The sequence below is a fragment of the Megascapheus bottae genome, chromosome 24 (genome assembly GCF_031878675.1).
Source record: "Megascapheus bottae isolate mThoBot1 chromosome 24, mThoBot2.hap1, whole genome shotgun sequence".
Lineage (NCBI taxonomy): Eukaryota > Metazoa > Chordata > Mammalia > Rodentia > Geomyidae > Megascapheus > Megascapheus bottae.
The window spans coordinates 26445561-26471695 of record NC_143532.1 but is presented as its reverse complement, the minus strand read 5'-3'; the positions used below and the strand labels follow the sequence as shown (position 1 = coordinate 26471695).

General features: G+C 42.7%; 1 protein-coding gene across 2 annotated transcripts; it reads right to left on the bottom strand.

Annotated features, from left to right (window-relative positions):
- Nucleotides 1-242: 242 nt before the first annotated feature.
- On the bottom strand, nucleotides 243-26098 carry Siah1 (siah E3 ubiquitin protein ligase 1). Of its 2 annotated transcripts, none has more exons than XM_090357676.1 (2): nucleotides 25858-26098; nucleotides 243-1629 (listed from the first exon to the last, which is right to left on the bottom strand). In XM_090357676.1, exon 2 carries the CDS (start codon nucleotides 1625-1627, stop codon nucleotides 779-781), a length of 849 nt encoding a protein of 282 aa, XP_090213802.1. In that variant the 5' UTR covers nucleotides 1628-1629; nucleotides 25858-26098; the 3' UTR covers nucleotides 243-778. The 2 variants fall into 2 exon arrangements, with proteins under 2 accessions (XP_090213802.1, XP_090213803.1); XM_090357677.1 differs by lacking the exon at nucleotides 25858-26098 and adding an exon at nucleotides 25436-25455.
- Between the last annotated feature and the right edge of the window lie 37 nt (nucleotides 26099-26135).

Here is a 26135-nt window from a genome sequence, read left to right as displayed (position 1 = left end):
TGAGATCATGAGAAGGAGAATGAAAGACCATCTTATAGCTGTTCCACAGAGCTCTAAGACTGTTCTGTTACCTTCCCTTTCTGGAATTTGTATCTTCACAAAATAGCTGAATTTAGAATATTTCTAATGAACTGATTAGTGAGGGAAAAGAAAATGTACTGAACATAAACTCTTATATAAACAATTACACATATCAAAAAAATTAACTTTAAAAGGTACAAAAAATGAGAAAAAAACCTGAATTACAGAAGTCAAATTTATTTAATGAAAAACTAGAATAAAAACTAGTAAATATACACACACCAAAACAAAACAAAAAACACAGCAGCACTATGTATTGACTCACAAAAAGGGGATAGCAGTGGTCTGAGACCACTCAGATGGCTTGTCAGTTAAAGGAAACACGCACGCACGCACAAGTGCGCGCACGCGCACACATACACACACACTCTCTCGCGCGCGCAAAAATTTTTTTTTCAACAATATAATCAATCTACAACGAACACAAAATCCAGAATTATTTTACAATGCTTCCTTTCTTAATACAAAAGATGCCCATCTTGGGTGTGTATATATATAATTTTTTCAGTGGTTTACTGTTGACTTATTTTTAAATATATTAGTGTTACTACATGCAACTGTTTCCTGTATTTAACAGCCTTTCTTCTTAATTACCTTCATGTGTAGCCCTTCCACCTACCAAGAGTTTCAGGTTAGCAGGCAGATGGGTGCCTTTTTCTCTGTGAAATTAAACACTGGCCAGAAAATGATTGCCAATTCAACACATGGAAATAGTTACATTGATGCCTAAATTGCCATTTTCTGCAAAAAGCTGTGCAATGCTGGTATCAAAGACTAGGCAGTCACTATTCATAATGGCTGTTGCAATTCCCTCATGAATAGACCGAGGAGTCGCTTCCCAAGTCAATCGCCGCCTATGACCATTTAGCTCAAGTCGATAAGCAAAATTTTCAGCTTGCTTGCGTGTTCCTATCAGCTGTACGATTGCAAAGAACTGCTGGTGACCATCATATTTTTCCTGTTTCTCCAAGACTAACATGAAGTGAAAGCCAAAACAGGACTGCATCATCACCCAGTCAACAGCACCAGGAAGATTAATGTCTGTAGCAAGGAAAACTATATCCTCTCCTTGTAGGGTTGTAATGGACTTGTGCTGATGCATTAGATGTGGCATCACAGCATCCAAAGAGCCTTGCCATTTACAGGAAGCACCAGGGCACGGGCAGGAATAAGGCCTAAATTCACAGAGCTCTTCATGGTCGGCTTTCTCTGTGTGTGGCAGAGTTATTTCACATCCAGAAGAGGCGTATTTACAAGGGAAAAGTACTGAATTGGCCACTTTCTCCATAGCCAAGTTGCGAATGGATCCCAACGGGCCCCGACAAGTTGGACAGCATGTGAGTTTGGGGCGACAGTTGCTACAAACAAGATGGCCACTCTGACACTGAAGAATGGGTGGTAACACATAGTCAAAGCAGACAGGACACTCGAAAAGACTCGCCAAGTCATTGTTGGATGCAGTTGTGCCAGTCAGAGCGGGCACCCTCTGTGATGGTGGACACTTGGAGGTACCAGTAGGTAATGCTGTAGCAGTCTGACGGCTCATTTCTGTAATAAAAAATAAATGAGTAAATAAGTAAAAGGAAGAAAAAATTGTAACTTTTTATAAACGTTTACATGTCTAAAATTACCTTTACATGTTTATGCAAATTTGTGAACAAAAGAAAATTAGGGAAGTAAACTCAACAAAGCATACACAAATAAAACTGACCCACTCAATCTGCATTTTATTAGGAACATGTAAGCCTTTACATGTTCCACAGCAAAGACAAATATTTCCTTTAAAAGAGGCATATGGCTCACACCTATAATCCTAGCTTTTCAGGAGGCTTTGCAGAGGATCCATATTTAGCAACAGTGTTGGGTACAGGCATGGCTCAAGTGGTAATGCACCAATGAAACAAGCAAGCTAACCAAGGCCTGAGTTCAAACCCCAGTTCTAGAATGGGGGGGGGGAGTTGATGGGGTACATTGATGCATATGTGGAAATATTCCTTTGTACAAGAAAGGTGTGCTAATGAAAACTTTCCATTTTCCTTATTAAAGAGTACTATGAATTATCTGGAGATATACTATATAGGTTAAGAAAGCTAAAGTAGCCGGGCAAAGTGGCTACTCAGGATGCTGAGATCTGAGGATAGAAGTTCAAAGGCAGCCAGGCTCAAAGACCAAGAGACTCATTTCCAATTCACCACTAGAAAACCAGAAGTGGTGCTATGGCTCAAGGGGTAGGAAGGTAATCTTGAGCTGAAGAGCTCGGGGACAGTGCCCAGGCACAGAGTTCAAGCCCCATGACAGAAAAAGACAAAAAGACAAAAAAAAAAAAAAAAACAGAAAGAGAGGAGAGAGAAAGCTAAAGTAGAAACTACCATGAACAACTAAGAAAATTGTAGAAGAACCCTAAGTACAACAAATTTCAACTGTATTTTGTCCCCTTCTCTCTTCAGAGGCCTTAATCATTTTTCCAATTCAGAGCTGGCTGCTAGTAGCTCAAGAATTATAAGTGCTACACAGCTAGTATGTCTAAGATCATCAGAGCACTGGCTTGATTAAGTACTGCTATGCTTTAGGAATGATGTGTGAGATCAAGGGTATGCTGTCGTCCCGTAATCTTCATCTGGCATGTCTCTCCCCAAAGCACACACACTAAGTATTTATTTTGTTTCCTACCAATCAGTGCCCATCTCAAAAGTAAAAGGAAATAGAAGAAATGAAGAGCACTCTTAAATAAAAGTTTGCCAGATCAGTATCTAGAGGCAGGACCTCATTCTATCTTACTACCACTTAATAATATAAATCAATACAGAGTCAGAAAAGGGTAAATTTTTAAAAATAAAAACAATAAAGGAAGCAAGCAGGTGGATAAAAACACTACAGAGATACAACACTGGACTAAAATGGGAATAAAATTAACAGGCTCATGGCAGCTGAAGCATTCAGAAGCAGACTAAGCATTAGTTAACAGATAAATATCACTAGAAAAACCATCAACTAACTAGTGAGGCTGAATCAAACAAAACAAGCACCTTTTCCCATTTAAGATATAACAGATTATCTGTCTTGGTAAGAACAAAAGATCAAATATGTTATGATACCCTAAAAGTACTTTCTATAAAATTAAAGCCTCAAATTCAATATTTTCTCTCAATTATTCATTACTCAGCTCCAAAGAACATAAAAAGTGATGGTAAGAGATGTATGTATAAAATGTGAAATATGCATACTACCAAGTATCAATTAATCATGAAATTGTTATTTGTAGTAAAGTGGATAGAATTAAAAATGTCATGTTAAGCAAAATAAACCAGACTCAAATACCCAAAAGGGGTGTGTGTGTGTGTGTGTGTGTTTTGTTGGCGAGTCCTGGGGCTGGAACTCAGGGCCTGAGCATTGTCCTAAGGTTTTCTCAAGGCCTAGTGCTCTACCACTTGAGCCACAGCAACCACTTCCAGTTTTTTTCTATGTATGAGGTACCAAAGAATCGAACCGGGGTCTTCGTGCGTGCTAGGCAAGCACTCTATTATTAGGTCAAATTCCTAGCCACTTTACTCTCAGCAGCTTTCCCTACCCCCCCTCCCCCATATGTGGAAGTTGTGCCTTTAAAAAAAAAAAAACAAAAACAGAAATGGGGGCCGGGAGTTTGGCCTAGTGGTAGAGTGCTTGCCTTGCATTCAGAAAGACCTGGGTTCAATTCCTTGGTACCTCATAAATTCAGAAAGCCAAAAGTGGTGCTGTGGCTCAAGTGGTAGAGCTCTAGCCTTGAGAAAATCCAAGAACAGTGCTCAGGCCCTGAGCCCAAGCCCAGAACTGGCAAGGAAAGAAAAAAAAAACCTACAGAAATGAACACACTAAGGGAAGAGTACTGGCAAGGAATAATAAGAGGTAGAAAGGGGAAACGAGAGGGGGAGGGGAAAACAATATGATCAAAGTACATTGTAAGCACATATGAAAAAAAAAACATTAAACCCATTTCAAAATTTGCAAGAAAAATATAGATGGGGTAGAGGAAGGAATAAGGATAATGGAAGGAAGTCAAGAGCCAGTGGCTCACATCTGTAATCCTACTCAGGAGGCTGTTATCTGAGGATTTTGGTTCAAAGCCAGCCTGGGCAGGAAAGCTCCAATTAACTACCAAAAAGCCAGAAGTGGCTAAAGTGGTATAGCACCAGCCTTGAGGACCAGTTGGGGAAGGGGGGTAATGGAGAGAAGAAAATATGAATGAAGTATCCGCCAGTCTGGATATATCACAATGAAATTCCTGTACATTGCATAATTAATATTCACTAATATAGGGGAAAGAGTAAGAAGTGCTGGTTAAGAATGTGATCAGGGACTAAAGTGGTTATCAACAATACTGTAAATGGGGAAGTGGCTAAAGATGTCCCCTCTAAAAACAAAGACTAATTTCCCTAAGACTGAGAGATTTAGTGTAACCGGGCGCATGCCTATAATCCTCGCTACTCAGGAGGCTGAGATCTGAGAAGTGGGGTCAAAAACTGCCAGGGTACAACAGTATATAAGGCTCTTACCTCCAATTAAAGCAAAAGGCTGGAACTAAGGCTTCAATAGTAGGACACCTGCCATGAATGAGAAAGCTAAGCACAGGCAAGTTCAAGTCCTAGTATAGGTGCACGCATGTATGCACACAAAATGTAAGTGATTTCTTAGACCAAAAATAAAAGGTCTAAACCAAAGCCTTTCAGAATAAACCAAATAAATAGCAACTCACAAAGGGGACTCAGCCTTTTGTATTTAACATTAACTATTGAACAAGGAAAATACTTGTATACAAAAATTATAACATTTGTCAGCAATTGCTCAGGCTCTTTTCCAAAAACTTTAGAAAACTCATTTTAATTCCTACTCAAAATGTGAACAAATAAAATGTTACCAATATTTCTTGTGAATGAAATAGGACAGAAACTGCTTTAAGAAGAAAAAAAAAAATCTCCTAAAGCTCCACAGGAAGCCAGGTCCACCTTAAACCAGAAAAGAGATACCAACCATAAAGCAGCCCAGCAAAAGGAACGAAGGACTACCCTGTAAAAGTTATGACATAACTTCCTTTGATCTAGACAAAGTACAACAGCTCAACTGAAACATCACTGCCAATCTCAAAAAGAGCTAAGTCATGCAGCAGCCATTTCCAGGGCCAGATTCCACAGGTTTACACCTATTACATTCTCCAGGAACTTGGTTCTTTAATTCCAGTACTTTTTCTCTTTCTTGTCCTAGCCACTGGTAATAAGCAAGTAAGCAAGACTCCTCTCTAGGAGTTCAGAAAGGGTAGGACAAGCCTTCCTGTCAGAAGTGAGCCAGCTCATTTCGTTTTCCCAAGCCCCACAATCTATGACAGACACTTGGCTTCCACAGAACACAAGTTTCAAAGGCGTGTCTGAGGTCAGGCTTTCATCTTGCCACTCCTTAGAAGCAGCAGACAGGGAGCAAGAAAGGACTCCAATACTCAGGAGGTGACCACACCTCTAGGGAGCTCAAATTCGCCTGTGTCTCCAAAAATGGGAGCCAGGGTGAGCTGTCCTCCGCTGTTTCTAAAGCCTTCATCAGTCTCCCCCATCAGTATGCCTGCCCCAGATTCAAGAACTAGCTAGTCCCCTCCACCCCAACTCCCGCCCCAGAGCCAAGTGCCCCAGGCAGGCAAAACCCAAGTGACCCCAGCAGAGGCTATCTTCTGGTGCTGGAGGAGGCAGGCAAGGCCAGAAAAGGGCAGAGCCAGGGGGATGGGCAAGCCAGATGAAAAGGAGGAGCCAAGGGCAAAGGCAGGGCTGGCCCTAGGCCCAGGAAGGGGTGAGGCAGACGGAGCAGCAGGAACTGGTAAGACCCAGGCCCTGTTCCCCTGTCCCCCTCTCCCCCAGAAGACACAGTGCCTCTACATTTCCACCAGTTCATTTATGCAGAACCATGCTTTCATAGTTCTCAAGCAAAAACCTATAGACAGTTGCCCAGAATGTGTGGCCAAACGAGTAGTCTTCTCCAAGTGAACTGTATTTTCCAATCTAATCAAGAGTTCTCTTGATTTCAGAGAGAAAGCATTCTCCTTCATTCATTCAGTAAGTACAGTATTAGACCAGGCATCAACCTCCAATTTCCTCAATACTCACTCACTCCTCCACATCTTCCCCAGCTGGCAGCATGTGTCAACACCCCCTTCCTCTGCAGTGAGAGTAGTAAACACATAGAAGACACACAAACTTCAGCTTCCAAATTGGGATTAGACTCTCTGGGAAAGCCATTTTAACTGGCCTCATTAAACTAAGAGTAGTGTTTTGTTTTTTTCAAGCAAGCATTACCCTTGCCCCATAAAGTCCTGTGGGCCTTCGACTGGCAATTGCATCAGCCTGGGCACTGAGAAGTTTAACCTGTCATTTCATCATGCTTAGGACAGCCTTTAAAAACAGCACTAAGAGTAAGAGTCCAAAGCAGTGATTGCCTACTTTCAGAAACAAATTCCATTCCTACTAATCGTGTTTAATTACCTCAATCTCCTGTTAACTGGGACACAAAACACCCCTCTGAACAAATAAAAAGATTTTGTCTGACTCATAAACTATGCTTGCTCACACTCCTTTTCTTCTAGTCCAAGATGTATTCATTCTATATAGGGCTTACTTTTTTGGTAGAAAACTTCATTTTAGGCAGAAATACTCTTACAATTAAGGGAGATAAGGACCCCAAACTGCAAAACAAAAGGAATGATTATCTGTAAGCAAAGGGTATTTGTTGGCCAACTCCCCCAAATTAAACAGAACCTTTAAAGAAAACAAAACTAAACTATGGGCCGGGAGTTTGAGCTAGTGGTAGAGTGCTTACCTAGCATGCACCAAAGCCTTGGGTTCAATTTCTCGGCATCACATACTCAGAAAAAGCTGGAGTTGGTGCTGCGGCTCAAACAGCAGAGCACTAGCCTTGAGCAAAAAATTTCCAAGTACAGTGCCCAAGCCCTGAGTTCAAGCCTCAGGACTGGCAAAAACAAAACAAAACAAAAAAACCCTTATTGAGCAATTTGAAAACCATTCATCTATACAAAAACTGTCCAATATATGAGTCAAGACAGTAAAAATGCAAATGTTCTAGAGTCATACCCAGGGTCCATCACTTTGCAAATATTCCAGGTATAAAGTGGTTATCTCCAGCTTTTGTATGGATTGAGATTTAGTAATTTATGTATATCATAGGTGGTATACATTTCAGAATTTGAGTTAACTACCTGAGGTCACAAACTACTATGTAGAGACCTAGAATTCATGGGTTCTGGGCACACACTTAAAGAAAAAATTCCTTCCAGAAACCATCCACCATTTAATTTTTGGCACAACAAAAATTTAAATGTTGCCAGGTGCTAGTGGCTCACACCTGCAAACCTAGTTTCTCAAGAGGCTGAGATCTGAGGGTCCTGGTTCAAAGTCATCCTAGGCAGGAAAGTCTGTGAGGTTCTCATCTCCAATAAACTACGCAAGCCAGAATTGATGCTGTAGCTCAAGTGGTAACGCAAAGCCTGAAGCAAAAAAGAAGCTCAGGGACAAGGCCCAGGCCCTGTGTTCAAGCTCTAAAACAAGCACCAAAAAGAGAGAGAGAGAGAGAGAGCGAGAGAGAGAGAAAGAGAGAGAGAAAGGGGTGGGGGGAAGAAAGCCTACTTTACCTAAAGCTCTATTTCTAAAGCCTGTATGTATCTCAAGCCTGGTTGGGTACAAAGTTTTATGTTTTCTTAAAATATGTTGGTATTAGCCTTTAATGTTTTCTTGACTTGTAAAATAAAAGTCTAAATAGAGAAATGCAGTCAGATAAAAAGGCTCTCCATTATACTGTAAAGCAGGTTGCAAAAACAATATTAATGGGCAGATAAGAGAAATCAGGTAGACTATGGAATATGTCTGATGAATTAGCTACTTGTTATGAATAGATATGTAACTTTTCCTGGAGATAATTCTGAAAAATAATGTAGTTGTGGGAGCTATAGGTCTAGTAAGGAGGGATAAGTAGTACAGTCGAAGTCCAGCAAAAGGATCAAAAAGATCTGATAGGAAGCTCCTATAGAAATCTGAAGGAAAAGTGCGAACACTTGATGATTCACCCCTGTAAAACCTAGCTCCTCAGGATGGTGGATCAAAGTAGACTTGAACAGAAAGTCCATAGACTATACTTCCTTTCAAAATGTTGGGTCAAAGGTGTGATTCAAGTGGTAGAACATCAGTTGAACTGGGAAAAACAAAATGAAGGTATTAGCTGTAAACTCTACAAAGGGTAGAAAGGCAAGGAACTGGAAAACATTTTGGTAAGTGGACGTCCTAAAATCACCTACAGTCGCTGTTTTGAGTGGGCCTCAATTTCATCTCCATTTTTTTTTTAGAATAGTAAACAGCAACCATCTATCCATCTTAACCACCCAAAACTAAAAATTAGTGTATAACCAGGTCAGAGCGTATCAAGACCATTTTCTGCCCACTAAGCAAAAAAAAAAAACAAAAAAAAAAAAACAAGTATTCTTTCATCTGTTATACTAAAATAAATCCTTGCTGAAACTTCCATGTCTTAAGTACCTATGTGATTTTTGCACTCACCCAGTCAGTGACAGCCTTACAGCTTGACAATCTAACCGGGTTGAAAGCTCAAACTGTAGGAGATAACTTTAGGGCAATATAGTATCAGAACGGAATTACAGAATACCCAGTTGATGTCTATTGGAAAGTTGCTTGGTATATAAGCAAAGCTCCATACAGCTAAGGTTATAAAATAACGTAGCAGACAAGTATTTTTCCTCATTACATACAACAAAGTGCTGTATGTATACAAGCATTTTTAATCATATGATAAGCAAACATTAAGGGCTGGGTATGCGGCTATTTAAAAAAAATGCTGCCACGAACTGATATTTAGTCTGTAATACATAAAACAAATGACTGATTATCCTCAAGCAAAAGATATTTACTGAACAACTCCCCCCAAAACTAAACAGAGACTTATAGCACAATCTGAAAAGCATTAATCTGTATACAAGCCCTCTAACATTATGAGTCAAGACAGTAAAATGCAAGTGTTCTAAAGTCATGCCTAGATTCAAGTGTCAAAGAACATGCCAAACAAGCCCTGAGTTCAAATACCAGTACCACATCCAAAAAAGTAACGGCCAGTCCCAATAAAGACAATATGGAGGTAACTTCTGCAAAAACAACCTTGGAAGAAACTAGGGTAGAAATCACACTAAAAACAGTACTAAGCCAAAATGTTATCTCAGACTATAAAGAAATAGGACTAAAAAGAAGAGAAGCAAACTGGGTGGTAGAAGGGTCAGTTTTCAGCTTCTTTCTGTTAAGGGGCAGACCAAAATGCAGTGAATGTAAAAAGTCTAAATAGAAAGAAACTCAGTAACTGAGTAACTCAACAACATAAAATTCTTGGTGAGGAAGTAGTTCAGGAGGAGGAGGAGGAGGAGGAGGAAGAGGAGGTGGAGGAGGAGGTGGAGGAGGAGGTGGAGGAGGTGGAGGTGGTGGTGGTGGTGGTGGTGGTGGTGGTTAGAAGATAGAAAATTTCTCGGGGCCTGGAGTTTGGCCTAGTGGTAGAATGCTTGCTTAGCATGCACAAAGACCCGGGTTCGATTCCTCAGTACCACATACATGGAAAAAAGCCGGAAGTGGTGCTGAGGCTCAAGTGGTAGAGCTCTAGCCTTGAGAAAACCCAAGGACAGTGCTCAGGCCCTGAGCTCAAGCCCAAAACTGGCAAAAGAAAAAAAAAAGAAAAAAGAAGAAAATTTCTCCATGGTAAGAACAGTATATGTCTTGTTTAGGCCTTCTATAGAAGGCTAAAGTTCCTGTCGGTGTTTTATTTTTCTGGAAGCACAGTCATCTCTTGGGGGATTGTGTGAGAATACAGAGAGCAAAGATACTTCCGATTTTAAGGTTCCAGTCTAAACATCAGTCAGTTTGGGGGCGTGGGAGAGGTTGCCAGTCCTGACCTGTCTCTAGGCTTCTTTGTGCTCAAGACTAACATTGTACCACTTGAATCACAGAGCCACTTTCAGCTTTTTTGGAGTAATTTATTGGAGATAAGAGTCTCATGTGTTTTCCTGCTGGCGTCTGTGATCCTCTTAGCTCACCCTAAGGTGCTAGAACTACAGGTATGAGCCACTAGAGCCTGGCTATGAGTTTATTTTTTTATGAATCTGTGCGTAGGGCACTGAAGACAGATTCAAGTTTCTATATTACTATAAGTCATTGTCTTGGTTCCCCTAAACCTCCTACTGCCTTTCTTCAGCCCAAAGGAGAAACAATTTGCCGTCAGCCTAATATATTCCTCATTCTCATACTATCAAAACCTAGACTATCTAAATATATCATGTGAGTTCTGCAGAAGAGTTTGAGGGAGGGAAAGCATGGCTCAAGTGGCAGAGTATCTATCTGCCTAGCAAGCAGGAGACCAAGTTCAAATCCTCAAAAAAGAAAACAAAGGAACCCAGCCTGTAGAACTCTGGAAATCTCAGTTTGCCTGTAGGAATACAAAATGGTTTATATATACTTTCCCAATGCAGTAAATTCTACTGGCACAATTTTACATTGTATTTTACTAGCTAGAATCCTTATATATTTCACATTGGACATTTAACATGTGGTTATGATAACACACAGTATAACATTTAAGTGAAAAATTTCACACCATTTTTATTCTTACTGATTTTCAGATAATCTTACAACAGGTTACATGCAGAACACTATGTTTCTGAGAAATTTTCATTCAAACACCTAAGGGACAACCTAAATCTGACACCTAACATCCCTAAATCTGAAATGCCCTGAAACTCTAAAATTGTCTGACATTCAAAAAAGAAGTTTTCGATTTCTAGATTAATAATGCTTAATCAATAGAAAGTCTAAACTAACAGAAAGTCTATACAATAATTCCAAAATCTATACAAAAAGTCATCCAAAATGAGAAACACTTAAGAGGCTCAAGTATTTTATTTACATAAGGAAAAGTCAAATATGTCTTCCTTAAATATTCTTGCCAAAAACTAGGTAAGCCTTTTCCATCCAAAACCAAGTCTTTTATCTCAATGGACTTTTCTCTGAAATTATTCTTTGATTCTTTTCATTCTAGAATTCTAATACTAACTCTCCATACATCTATTTTCCAGTCATGTATTTTTGTTCTCATAAGCCCAATGCTTTGCTTTGCATTTTAAGAGAAAATCATCAAGTCCTAAGTGTTGAGTTTGAATTCCCTTTGTTGGTTAACACATTCTTAAAAACCAGGGACACAAAAAAATTTTAGTAGATTATACACACACACACACACACACACACACACACACACACACACACACACAACAGAGATAGATATGTATCACATTTTTCTAGAAATTAAGCCAATAAGTTTGATTTTTTTTTTTTTTTTGTCAGTCCTGGGCTTGAGCTCAGGGCCTGAGCACTGTCCTTGGACTTTCTCAAGGCTAGAGCTCTACCACTTGAGCCTCAGCACCACTTCAGGCTTTTTTCTATGTATGTGGTACCAAGGAATCAAATGGGTCTTCATGCATGCTAGTCAAGCACTCTTCCACTAGGCCAAACTCTGGGCCAATTTTGAAATTTTGAAACTGCCATTTAAACCTTTTAAAGTCCCCATAAACACTACATGTTTATGAAAAAACAGTGCTTCCCATAACAATGAGAAGAATCTGAAGCCTCCAGAAAACTCCACTGTCTCCTAAAGTCTTGACAACTACCAGGACCCGCCAATTAGAGAACCCCTGTACGGGAATATAAACGTCCAAAGAAGAGACCATATTTCTTTCATTCACCCTATCTCCATCAAGCAGAATGTCCAACCCAGAATTAGGGGGACAACAATGACTCAGTCAACAATATGAAGGAACAGCTGTTCACAACTAGGACTCATTCATTCTTCATGCCTGTACAATTGAATGTATCTGTTGCTTGATAGGCCTTTAAGAAGTGGCAGTCCAGCACTGGATGCATGCTCATACATGTAATCTCAGCTACTCAGAAGGCTGAGCTCTGAAGATCATGGTTTGAAGCCAGCCCAAGCAGGAAAAGTTCATGAGAGTCTTTCTCCAAGAAAATGGAAGGTGGCAATGTGATTCAAACTGGTGATGGAGGACAAGCTTTGAGCAAAAATGCTCCAGGACAGTGCCTAGGCCCTGAGTTTAAACCCCACAACCAAAAGAATTAAAAAAAAAAAAATTCACTTCAGAAATAGAGTAATACCTGAGGTTAGTCTAAATTATAATATATGCATGGGTGAGTTGAAACACCTTATGCAATTAATGCAGGTTTAAAATTGGAGGGGTGAACCACAGAAAGTAAAACAGGCTGTGCTGGGTAGTGGATGCCAGGTAGACTGGGGAGGGAGGGGCAAAAGGGAGGGTGTGTGAGCGTGGGTATGGTTTATTTTATAAGCACATATAAAAACAATAAGATGCATTTAAAGGGAGAGAATGAAGGAGAGCAATGAAAGGGTTGAGTTTTTCAGGGAATATGGCATATATACACAAATAGAAATGTCCCAATGAAACTCCTTTTGTGTAACTATATACACACACATATATATGTATATATATGTACATACATGCATACATACACACACACAAATAAAACTTTTAAAAATTAACTTCAAAATAGTGCTGGTGAGATAAGCCATTTGACCATAATTTTTGAAAATCAATACCCATCTCTGAAGTTTTTGAAATATTTATGTTTATGATAGAATTCACCAACTACTAAGCAGTAATATCAGTGGTTTTTGTTTTTTTGTAGTTCATGCGGCTTGAACTCTGGTCCTGACCACTGTCCCTGAGCTCTTCACCTCAAGACTAGTGCTCTACCACCTGAGCCACACACAGCCTGAGCCACAGCACCACTTCTAATTTTCTGTTGGTTAACTGTAGACATGAGTCTCTTGGACTTTGGTGCCCAAGCTGGCTTTGAATCTGATCCTCAGATTTAGTCTTCTGCATAGCTAGGATTGCAGGAGTGAGCCACCTATGCCCAGCTTAATCTGTTTCTTAGCAACATACTTCAACTTTTAACTCTTTATTCTGTAACTACTTAACAGCTTTAATTCTTTTTTTGCTTGTTTGTTTTGTGGGTCATGGGGCTTGAACTCTGGGCCTGGGCACTATCCCTGAGCTCTTCATCTCAAGGCTACCGCCCTACCACTTGAGCATCGGCCCACTTCCCGTTTTCTAGTGGTTAATTGGAAATAACCAATTAGTGGTTAAGTGGAGTCTCATGAACTTTAGTGCCAGGGCCGGGTTTGAACCTCGATCCTCAGATCTCAGCCTCCTAAGTAGCTAGGATTACAGGCATGAACCACCAGGCCCACCACAGTTTTCTTTATGACTGTTTATTAGGCAAAATTATAATGTCCTGAGTATTAAAATTTTCCACCTATGGAACAATCAACAACAGATCTTTAGACATTGAGATCAACTATTTAGAAACATTTGGTACACTGAGAACACATGACCTTCACAGAACCGTACTGTAAATCCTGCACTGAATCATTACATAAGACCTAGACCCGGGCCGGGAGTTTGGCCTAGTGGTTGAAGTGCTTGCCTAGCATGCACGAAGACCCGGGTTCGATTCCTCAGTACCACATATATAGAAAAAAGCTGGAAGTGGTGCTGAGGCTCAAGTGGTAGAGCTCTAGCCTTGAGAAAGTCCAAGGACAGTGCTCAAGCCCTGAGCTCAAGCCCAGGACTGGCAAAAAAAAAAAAAAAAAAAAAAGAGACCTAGACACTATGTACAGTAGGGTTCTACTGAAAACTGTTATACTTCAGTCTACTGTGAAAACTTTCTACACTGTAACATAACCTAAATTTGGGCTTGTGCCTGAAGATTAATATAGGTAACAGGATATTCTTTGAAAGACATTTGACTTAATGGGCACCTACTGACCAGCAGCTTCATATACAGTATCCTCAAATTCAATCCTCATGTCATAAACAAGGAAAGTGAAGATCAAAAAAAGTACAAGACCAGGTTCGATTTCTTGGTACCATATACATAGAAAAAGCCGGAAGTGATGCTGTGGCTCAAGTGGTAGAGTTCTAGCCTTGAGAAAGTCCAAAGACAGTGCTCAGGCCCTGAGCTCAAGACCACTACTGGCCAAAAAAAAAAAAAAAAAAGTACAAGATACATCATTATATTCATAAATTGACTAAATGGAAGTCTCATAAAATTATATTCATTTGGGGACTCAGAATGTGGCTTAGTGGCAGAGTGCTTATCTAATATGAGTGATTTTGATTCTGGGTTTGATTCCTCAGTACCACATAAACAGAAAAGGCCTTAAGTGGAGCTGTGGCTTAAAGTGGCAGAGTGCTAGCTCAGGGCCAGTGCCCTGTCCTGAGTTCAAGCCCCAAAACTGGCAAAAAAAAAAAAAAAAAGTTGTATTATATTCATCTGTACTGTGTCTATGTCTAGTATTAAATCTGAAAGTAACCATTTATTTTAACTAAGGATACAAAACATGAGTTATACATACTAATTTCCTTATAAACTAAATTCTATTCGAGTTCACAATTTAAAACAAAGATCAAAACTTTGTTTTGGGGGTTTGATGTTGTTGCTGTTTGGCTGTGTACTGATGACTCAGGCCTGTAATCCTAGCTACTCAGGAGATGAGATCCAAGCCACAGGGCAATAGCCTTGAGAGAAAAGAAAAGGTGTGGACAAAAAACAAAATTGGCATGTACATGCAGGGAGGCAGGCAGGCATGGAGGGAGGGAGGTATGGAGGGAGGGAGGCAGGCAGGGAGGGAGGGAGGGAGGCAGGGAGGGAGGGAGGGAGGGAGGGAGGGAGGCAGGGAGGGAAGGAGGCAGGCAGGCAGGGAGGGAGGCAGGCAGGCAGGCAGGGAGGGAGGGGAGGAAGGGAGGGAGGGAGGGAGGGAGGGAGGGGAGAGAGGGAGGGAGGGAGGGAGGCAGGGAGGCAGGCAGGGAAGCAGGCAGGGAGGGAGGGAGGCAGGGAGGGAGGGAGGCAGGGAGGGAGGGAGGCAGGGAGGGAGGGAGGCAGGGAGGGAGGGAGGGAGGGAGGGAGGGAGGGAGGGGATTTTGATTTTATATTTTTAAGAATCTCATGTAACCCTAATCTAACCTTGGTGGTCATGACAGTCTTGCCTCAGCCAGCTAGGATTGTAGGTATGTGCCACAAAACCTACTAAAATTATATATATTTATATGGCAGGCTAAGCAAAGTATCTAAGATGTCAATCTGTGTGTGAAGCAAAGCCCAGAAGATATCAGTTTTCACTAAAGCAGTCACAAATTGGTAGGGAGAAACTGCATCACATGATGTCCCGATTTGGACATGTTGATTCAGTAACATTAAGTCAATCTTTGCCTCAAGACAATAAATTCTAATTTAAGACATAATTCAGTATCTCAGTAAATCAACAATTTGGTTTTCAATGGCTTTGTAAGTTTTTGTCTTGCTGATTTTAGGGCCTCAAGTCCAGGGCAGTCTACCACTTAGGGCACTCTACCACTTGAGCCATGTTTCTATACATTTAATTTGTAAGATTTGAACTATATCACCAGCATTTGACAGAGTTGATAGAATGACACCTGGCAGACACTGTCCACTGACTTTGCCTATCTTAGTATTCCTATCTCATTAATCCTACGGTTACCTTTTCCTCCCCCTTTTCTCCCCAAACTCATAAAACTGGAGAGCCTGTCCAGGGTCCTGTTATTATCTATACTGATGACTTTGATGATCTCATTTAGTCTTACCATTTTAACTTCCACTAATACGCTAAGAACTTAAAATTTTACCTCTAGCTGAGATTAAAAGGCAAAAACAAAAACAACCTCCCAAATCCATCCTAAACTGTACATCCAACTATGTCCTTGACATCGCATAAGGGGAAATGGCCAGAGCCTAACTCTGCCATAGACCTTCATTCTAACATCCTTTTCAATTGATGGCAACTCCATCCTTCTAGCTATATTCTAGAGGTCTGAACTCTCTTTCCTATCACCCATCTAAAACAACCATAATCTTTTTCTCTCCCTTAAAAATAATTTCTTATAGTGGCTCACACCTATAATTCAAGCTACTCACAAGGCAGAGCTCTAAGGATCATGGTTCAAAGCCAGGCAAGGCAGGAAAGCCTGTGAGATTCTTATCTCCAATTAACTACCCAAAAAAAAAGCCAGAAGTGGAGCTGTGGTTCAAGTAGGACAGCACAAGCCTTGAGCAAAAGAAACCTACATTTTTGCATATATTAGAACCCTTTTCCTCTTCTGTTCCCTTTCCCCTCATTTCTGAACAACTCTACTTTCCCTACCACCAGTTACTGCATTGCATTTCACAGGCTATACAGTTTACTCAACTTGGTTGCTGTCATCACACCCACCTTTGCTTGGAAGGCACAGGAATGCTCAATAAATATATATTAGATGAATAAACAGAACAAAAAAATTTCACACACACAACTACAATCTTACATATAACAGAAAATAAATCAAACATACTCCTTTAAGAGAGTAGTTACATTTTGCCAAGAGCTGGTGGCTCACAATTGTAATCCTAGCTACTCAAGACTTAGCTATGAGGATCACAGTTCAAAGCCAGCCAGGCAGGAAAGTCCATGAGATTCTTATCTCCAATTAACCACCAGAGAACCAGAAGTGGTGCTGTGGCATAAAGTAGTAAAGCACTAGGTTTAAGCAAAAAAGCTCAAGGACAACACCCAGGCCCTGAATTTAAGCCCCATGACCAACCCAAAAATAAATAAATAAAAAACAAAAGTGGACAAAGGGATCAAGTAAATAAACAAAAACCACAGAAAAATTGAGACCCTGAACTACAGGTCCACAAGTACCAAAACTATAAGATACAGAAACCGTAAGAATAAGCTTCACTTGGAATATTTTTATTGGAAAAATAGATCAAGGAAATTAACTTTAGGGGCCGGGAGTTTGGCTTAGTGGTAGAGTACTTGCCTAGCATGCACGAAGACCTGGGTTCGATTCCTCGGTACCACATATATAGAAAAAGCCGGAAGTGGTACTGTAGCTCCAAGTGGTAGAGCTCTAGCCTTGAGAAAGTCTAAGGACAATGCCCAGACCCTGAGTTCAAGGCAGGACTAGCAAAAAAAAAAAGAAAGAAAGAAAGAAAGAAAGGTAAGAAATTAATTTTAAACTAACAAAGTCAGATCAAAGAAATTAACTCTAAACTATTTACAATTGGCTCAAAAACAATGGGAAGCATATCTATGATGGCTCGTTTTCAAAAATCAGGTAATGAATTATGGGAAGACATGGACACATTTCTGCCTTTTCAAATATTTAATAAAAGATTATTTTGGTAATAAAACTATACTCAAACATTAAAATATCTTTTATAATGCTTTATACTTTCCTACTAATGAACTGATGATTTCATATGTAAAATTAAACAAAGAAATAAAGTTAATTTTGTCTACTGCCTACTTTCTCTCAATTTTTTTCTTAAAATGTCTCAAATAAAAATAATGAAAATAAGCCAGGTATGGTGGCAAACACCTGTAATCCCAGCTACTCAGGAGACTGAGATCTAAGGATCAAGATTCAAAGCCAGGTTGGGCACTAAAAAGTCCATGAAACTCTTATCTCCAATTAACCACCAGAAAATCAGAAGTGGCGCTGTGGTTCAAGGGGTAGAGCAGTGGCCTTGAGCTGAAGAGCTCAGGGACAGTGCCCAGGCCCAGAGTTCAAGTCCCACGACCCATCAAAACAAAAAAAATACTGAAAATAAAATTAGGGTCTTGGAGCTCTCTTGCTCAAGACCTCTTCCACATGGTCAAGTGTATCTATTCCTACTCTACTCTTATTTTCATTTCAATTAAGCTTGGTTTGAAAAAAAAAAAAAAAACAAAGAAAAAAGTCAAAGGGCGTGGTGGCTCATGCCTGCAATCCTAGCTACTCATGAGGCTAAGATCTGAGGATTGCGGTTCAAAGCCAGCCCACGCACTAAAGACCTAAAGACCAGACACTAAAGACCATGAGACTCATCTCCAATTAACCACTAGGAAGTGGGAAGTGGCACTGTGGCTCCAGGAGTAGGGCAGTAGCCTTGAGCTGAAGAGCTCAGGGACAGTGCCCAGGCCCAGACTCCAAGCCCCACCGCTGACAAAAAGAAAAGGGAAAAAAAAGGCACAAAATAAAAAATACTAAAACCACACTACAGAGTTCATACATTTTATTTTACAAATGTTTAACTTTTTAAATTGAGCTTTTTTGTTTTGGTCAGTTGTGGGGCTTGAACTCTGGCCTGGGTGCTGTCCTTGAGCTCTTCAGCTCAAGGCTAGTACTCTACCACTTGAGCCACAGCACCACTTTCAGCTTCTTCTGTGTATGTGGTACCGAGGAATCGAATCTAGGGCCTCATGCAAGCCAGGCAAGCACTCTACCACTAGGTCACACTCCCAGCTCTTAAATTTAGCATTTAAAAATAAATTTTATCTCAAATTGGATAAGGAACGGGGGAAAACAAGATGAGGGGTGGGGGAGGGGGGAAGGGAAATGGGGACCATGACATGTGAAAGGGTATCAATGTGTGGGAATTAAGGCACCATTTATATGGCAAATATCATGTAACCTTTCTATTAATTACAATAAAAAATATATTAAAAAATTTAAAATTTTATCTCATTGCCCCTTCCACCAAGCAAAACTAAAATAGTGTGCAGGAAAATACAAAACTGTTCCCAATGAAGTTAGATCAGGGTCTTTTGAGAAACCTTTTAAGACCCCATTATCTACCAACCATGGACTTTGGCCACATACAAAAAATGAAGGAGAGAAAAAAACCCCACTAAGTTCTTAACAATTAAAGAATTACTTCATCTAGTTAATTCAATTATTGAAGTAATCTTTCCAAGGTAATCTTTGCAGAGACTCTGGTATATACTTTTTCTTAAATATCGGAGTCAACCCTACTTCTCTAGATTTTGGTATCTTAGACATTTCAAATTTAGCATGCCAGAACTTTGAACTTTACACTATTTTCTGCTTAATCACTCTAGACTTTTCCATTCTGCGAAGTAGCACCATGATCCACAGATACCCTAACCAAAAATGTAATTTCTTCATACTCCTACCTCTTAATCTAACCCATCAAATATGGTGTCCTATTAATTATCCAAAATACATGTTAATGTCTCATTTTCACTGTTGCTGTAATCCTGACAATCAACACTGATTTGACCAAAGGGTCTCCTAATCAAATCTCCAAATAGCTACAGTAATCCTTAAAACTTATTACACTGCCCTTTCAATTAAGCTTATTTCGCAGCACTGTTAAAATGTACATTTTTACTTACTGCTCCCTCATTCTTTCTTCTAGCTGCTAGAATAATCCAAGTCCATCTAGCTTCAAGGACCTTCACTAGGATACACCTTCAGATTCCACTCTCTTCAAAGAACAAGCTCCTAAATCCTTTTACCTTCCTTTAAATGTCATCACCTCAGACAGCCAAGAAGTTTCACTTCCCACCCCCAATCACTACTCAGCACTTTTGATTCCTTTACAGTACATATCACAACTTGTAATTTTCTTTCCTCACTAGAATTTAGTAATGTTTAGAGAAGTAACTCCGCTACAACTGTTTTTTTTTTTACCTTATTTAAGCTCTTTATATGTTCAAATTTTGATGGATAAGTAGGAAGTGTCTCTTCTCAACACACACTGGTTAATTAATAAGTCAAAAGAATCAAGTCTGACTCTAGGAATCTGCATGCTTAAACCACTCAATCACACTGCCATGTTAGGACCACTTTAGAACACACACTGGAGGAAGGGGAGGATAGCAATATACCTAACTTGTTCTTGTGCTAATGGAAATTAAGGCTTAGAGATGTTAAGAAATCTGCACAAAATAGCACAGACATGAGAGGCTGAATACAACCATGAACAATGGAAAATGTTAAAAGTAATGTTCAATGAACAACAACAAAAAAAATCTAGTTTGAATAGGGAAGGTTGATAAAACATGCTGGAGCTGGATACAAGGCTAGAAAGATATGTAAGTTATTGTGAAGATAATCATTCATTCAATAATTTACTGAGCACCAACTATGTGTCAAAAGCACACTGCAGAGAGACAAATGACACGTTTTCTCTCATATGGAGAAGCTAGATCTAAAATATACCAGGACATGAGAAATTATCCAATACTTAGGCATTCACACACTGAGTCCAAAGGAAAACACTCTTAGAGGGAGTAACATAAGGTGTAACACCACTGTGCTTCTCATCATGTAAAATAATATTCTGGGCAGGGAGTGTGGCCTAGTGGTAGAGTACTTGCCTAGCATGAACAAAGTCCTGGGTTTGATTCTGTGTATGTACCACATACACAGAAAAATCTGGAAGTAGTGCTGTGGCTCAAGTGGTAGAGTGCTAACCTTGAGAAAGCCCAAACAGTGGCTCATGTCTGTAATCCTAGCTACTCAGGAGGCTGAAGATCTGAGGATCAAGGTTCAAAGCCAGCCCAGGCACAAAAGAACCTGAAACTCTTATTTCCAATTAACTTCTAGAAAACGGGAAGTGGGGCTGAGACCCAAGGGGTAGGGCAGTAGCCTTGAGCTGAAGAACTTATGGACAAAGCCCAGGCCAAGTTCAAGCCCCATGACCCCCCCCCCACAAAAAAAGAAGAGACAGAGAGAGAGAGAGAGAGAGAGAGAGAGAGAGAGAGAGAGAGAGAAGAGAGAGAGAGAGAGAGAGAGAGAGAGGCGCAGAAAGAGAAAAGGAGGGAGGGAGGGGGAGGGAGGGAGGGAGGGAGGGAGGGAGGGAGAGAGAGAGAGAGAGAGAGAGAGAGAGGGAGGGAGAAGAAGAGGGAGAGGGAGAGAGGGAGGGGAGGGAGGGAGAGAGAGAAAGGGAGGGAGGGAGGGAGGGAGGGAGGGAGGGAGGGAGGGAGGGAGGGAGAAAGGGAGGGAGGAAGAGGGAGGGGGAGGGAGAGAGAGGGGGGGAGAGGGAGAGGGAGAGAGGGGGGAAGGGAGGGAGGGAGAGAAAGCGCGCGGGTATCCAGACTATACCAGGCCCTGAGTTCAAGGTCCAGGTTTGGCAAAAAAAAAAAAAAAAAAAACCAACTACTTTAGCTGGGTGCCAATGGTTCATGCCTGTAATCCTAGATACTCAGGAGGCTGCAAGATGGCAGTTCAAAGCCAGCCTGACCAGGCAAGTCCATGAGACTCTTCTCCAATTAACCACCAGAAAACAGGAAGTGGCGCTGTGGCTCAAAGTGGTAAAGCACTAGTCTTGAGCTGAAGAGCTCAAGGACAGCGCCAAGACAAGTGTTCAAGCCCCACAACAGAAAAGAAAGAAAGACTACATTTTATTTGAAGTACAAAAAACTAGAGAAAAACTAGACTTCAGAGGGCTATCTTTTACAGTAGGGACAAAGATTTATGGAATGGGGAGAGAGGGGGAGAGAAGGAGAGAGAGGGGGAGGGAGGGAGGGAGAGAGGGAGGGCAGGGTAGTGGGAGAGGGAGAGGGAGGGAGAGAGAGGGAGGGAGAGGGAGGGAGAGGGAGAGAGGGAGGGAGAGAGAAGGAGAGAGGGAGGGAGGGAGGGAGGGAGGGAGAGGGAGAGCACACACCCAGGATGAGTGCCCAGAAACACTTTTCACTTCTACATTGTCAGACTCTAATTGGGACGATATTTGCAGAAATATGCACAGTCCATTAAGGTAGGGGAGCAAAACAGGGGCCAATTCAGGAGAAGCTTTGTACTTATAAACGGTACAGAAACACTTGTGGCTACATACTAAAGACCTCTGAAATCAGTTTTAGCTACTAAAAAGCGCACTGAAAATACCACTACGCATGCATAAGGGTGTCCAAAATCCAACACACTAACAACACCAATTCACTGCTGATAAGAACGTAAAGTATGACAGTTTCTCATACTTCGTGGTACATACACAAAGGAATTGGAATCTCAGGTCCATTTAATAACCTGCACATGGAGGTTTACAGCAGCTTTATTCCTGCCCAAATCTGCAAGCAACCAAGACTTGCTTCAGTAAGTAAACTATGATACATCTAGACAATGTAGTACTATTACTTAAGAGTAAGCTTGGGTACCAGAAGCTCACATTTGTAATCCTAGCTACTTAGGATGAAACTCCTATGGATCAAAGTTCCAGGCCAGCCCCAACACAAATGTCTGAGACTCTATCTCAAAAATAATCAGCAAAAAAGCCAGGCTAGGGCTGGTTATAAATGGCTCCTACCTTAATCCTAGCTATTCAAGATGCTAAGATCTGAGGATGATAGTTCAAAGGCAGGCCAGGCAGGAAAGTTCTTGATAGCTGTACCCCCAATTAAACAGGAAAAAAAAAAAAAAAAAAAAAAGCTGGGTACAGTGGCTCACACCTGTAATCCTAGCTACTCAGGAGACTGGGAGACTGGGATCTGAAGATTGAGGTTAAAGCCATTACCGGCACTAAAGACTGGGAGACTGGCAATGTGGCTCAAGGGGTAGGGCGGTAGCCTTGAGCTGAAGAGCTCAGGGACAAGTCCCAGGCCCAGAGTTCAAACCTCATGACCAACAACAACAACAAAAAAGCCAGATGTGGAGCTGTGACTCAAGTAGTGGAGTACTAGGTTTGAGCAAAGAAAGCTCAGAAACAGAACCCTGGCCTTGAGTTCAAGTGTAGGCCTGGTACATGTACACACACACACACACACACGCACACACACACACACACACACACACACCCCAGTTAAAGTATTGCTCAAGTAGTAGAGTGGCAAGCAAGCAAGCCAGGCAAGCTCAAATCCCAGTACCAGAAGAAAGGAGAGAGAAAGGAAAAGGCCAAAGAGAGGAGGAAAAGAAAGATGAGGAAGAAAAAGAAGAGAATGAAGAAAAGAAAGGAAGGAAGAGGCTCTACAAGAGGAGGAGGAGGAATGCTGCTGCTACTGCTGCGGCTGAGCAGGCTAACCATAAAACATTAATACAGGAAACTTTAATACATGCTGCTAAGTGAAAGAAGCCATTGTGAAAAGTCCACATACTGTATGATTCCGACTATATGACATTTGGCATAAGGCACAAAGAATGGAATGTTGAGGATTTTTGGAGTAATGAAATTATTCGTGTACTCGTGCACATCATTATGTATGTATGTATGTGCATGTGTGTATGTAATATATATATATATATATATTTGTCCAAATCCTTAAAATGTACACCACCAAAAGTATATCCTAATAAAAATTAGGGACTTTGCTAGGCTTTGTGGCTCACGCCTGTAATCCTAGCTACTCAGGAGGCTGAGATCTGAGGATCAAGGTTGAAAGCCAGGTAGGGCACAGAAGACTCTCATCTCCAATTAACCTCTAGAAAACAGGAACTGGGGCTTGGCTCCAACACAGGGTGGTAGCCTTGAGCTGAAGAGCTCAGGGACAACACCCAGGCTGAGTTCAAGCCCCATGACCCACAAAAAATAAAAATAAAATAAAACGATGGACTTTGAGTGATATGTATCAGTATAAGCTCACATGACTTCCACAAATTTATCATTCTGGGAAGGAATGTGATAATGGAGAAAATTATAAATGGGAAAGTTCTCTAGCTTCTGCTCAATTTTACAGAGTCTAAAGTTGCTCTCTAAAATATTAAAATCTAAACGAGGTGGGGAAGTACATGCCTGTAATCCTAGCACTGCAGAGGGATGAGGTTGGAGAATAATAGCAAGTTTCAGGCCAGAAGTTTTGATGGAACACATTAAGATGCAAATTAAACAGATATAAAACCAAATTATATGTTTCTAAATTCATACTTTGTGGAATTTATCCTGAAAAGTTAGCACTGTATTTCACTTTATAATATTAAATGTTAGTACCAATGTTGGTAAGATGCCAAAAGGGCTCATTTGAACCAATTGTTTTATTTATATATGAAACCATTTTGGCAAAGCAAACTTTAGTGGGTGAAATAACATAGGCAGATTACAGAAGTCTACAATTTTTGTTTAAATTTCCAGAATGACACAAATGCACCATCAATTCATGCAATACACTAAATCTCAAACTCTGTGGCACTGTTCCCCTAAAAGCTAACCAAAATGCTCTCCACCATAATTTGAGCCAGTAGCTAACTCCCTGATAAAGTTACTAGATCATTACATTTGTCACATTATACTCTGCTCTTCAGTGACTTCTAAGAGATGGTGACACTACAGATACCTAACACTCAAAGGGATTCAACTGTGCCACTTTTCCAAGTTAATTACTGAAAGCCCTTGACAGTGAACTCATCCACAAACCTAAAACTGTTCAAGGGAAGCCTCATTTCAACAACTCTTGATTTTTCTAAGCTCCAGAACGCCAACGGTGGCGGAAGGCATGTCACTTTATCCACCCAAATCTCCTTTCCTCTTTCAACAGCAAAACCCAAACGCTAGTGACTTATAAAGAAGTCTCACATAGTGTGGCCGTGCACTTCCAGTGCCTCCCTCATGCCAAGACAACCCCTTCAGCACATCCATTGCCCAGTAACCTCCTTAGCACCGAGCACTCCCTACTGTGGGGCCTGCACTGTCAGCGATTTCCATCCTCACTTCCCAACAAGGTTTGGGCTGTCGCCTTCAGACCCACCCATTTTAGAGACGAGGAAGAGTGAGGCCCGGTGCACAGACGGTCACACGCCGGTGGGGAAGGGTTTAGACAAAGAGGCGGTCTGACTTGAGGGCCCCCCACTGCCAAACACTCTAGTGCTTTGGAACGTGTTGGCGAGTCGACCCTTGACAGCCGCGTACCCGGCCGGGCACAGGCACTCGGAACCCTGTCCTATATTCCGTGACTTTGACAAATAATTGGCTGCGGCGGCCTCATTTTCTCCGCCACCGGACTTTTTTTTTTTTTCCCCTGTCGGGGCGAACCAACACTCCATCTTTCCCGGGAAAGCCTGCGCCCACCCGTGCGGCCCCGGCGAAGCACACTCGCACTCCCGGAGTTACGCATCGGACCGGGCGGGCAATGCGTCTCGAGCTCCACGGCACACGGAGCCCGGCCCGGGCGGACGGGGTTTCACCAACCACCACCACCAGAGAAGCTCGAGTTGTCCCAGCGAGCAGCTCACGCGCGCTGCTCCCCAATGACATAAACAAGGGAGGAGGCTGCATTCTTCCCGGTGCACAATGAAGGCTCCGGCCGGGGAGGAAGAGCGCGGCCCCGCCGCCCCGCTCCCGTCCCGCCCCGGGGTCGGGGCCGGCCAGCCAGCCCAGGCCGACCAAGGGCGGGCGCCCCGCGCGCCGCTCCGGACCTCGGGGTGGCCGCCGACGAGGGGACGGACCGGGGGAAGAGGACCGGCCGCGGCCCGCACTCAGCTGACCTCCGCCATGTTGGCCGCACACCCGGACCCTCCACAACAAAGGCCCGCACGAGGGCGCGGGGCGCGCCCGGTGCGTCCCCCGGCCCGGCCCGCCTCCGGGGCGCGCGGGAGCCCGTGCCCGCCCGCGGCCCTGCCGGCCCCCGCCGCGCCGCCGCCGCCGCCGCCGGGCCCGGGGAAGCAGGGCCGGGAGCGAGCCGGCTCGAGGGAGCGCCGGCGACCGCGGCGGGCAGGGGAGGGGCGGGGGCGGCGCTCGGCCCCGCCGGGCCGAGACAAAGGCGCCGCCGGGCCGGGACTACGAGAGTCCCCGGATCGGGCGGCCTGACACGGCCCGGCCGCCTGCGCGCCGCCATTACCGGGCCCCGGAGCCCTCCTCCCCGGAGCCCCTCACGCCGGCTCCTCCCTCCGGCCCGGGCCCCACTTACCTAGGGGCGGAGAGCGCGCCGCGGACCCCGGTCCCGGCTCAAACGCGCTCCGTCGCCAAGCCCCGCCACCGCGGGCAGCGCCGCCGCCTCTCCCTTGCGCCAAGACCAACCGGACACCCTAGGCCGCTGCCACGGCCGCCACGGCTCCCCCCCTAGCCGCCGCCGCCGCCGCCGTATCGCGCGTTCCCGAACCTGCCGCGCGCACCCGCTAAATACCACACACTGCGGCGGCCGCCATAGGGAGGCGCGGCAGCGCGCGCGGGGCGCTCGGGGAGGGG

Bases quoted from the DNA above. Each gene is read 5' to 3' on its own strand.
- Siah1 (XM_090357676.1), bottom strand. From the start codon at position 1,627: ATGAGCCGTCAGACTGCTACAGCATTACCTACTGGTACCTCCAAGTGT.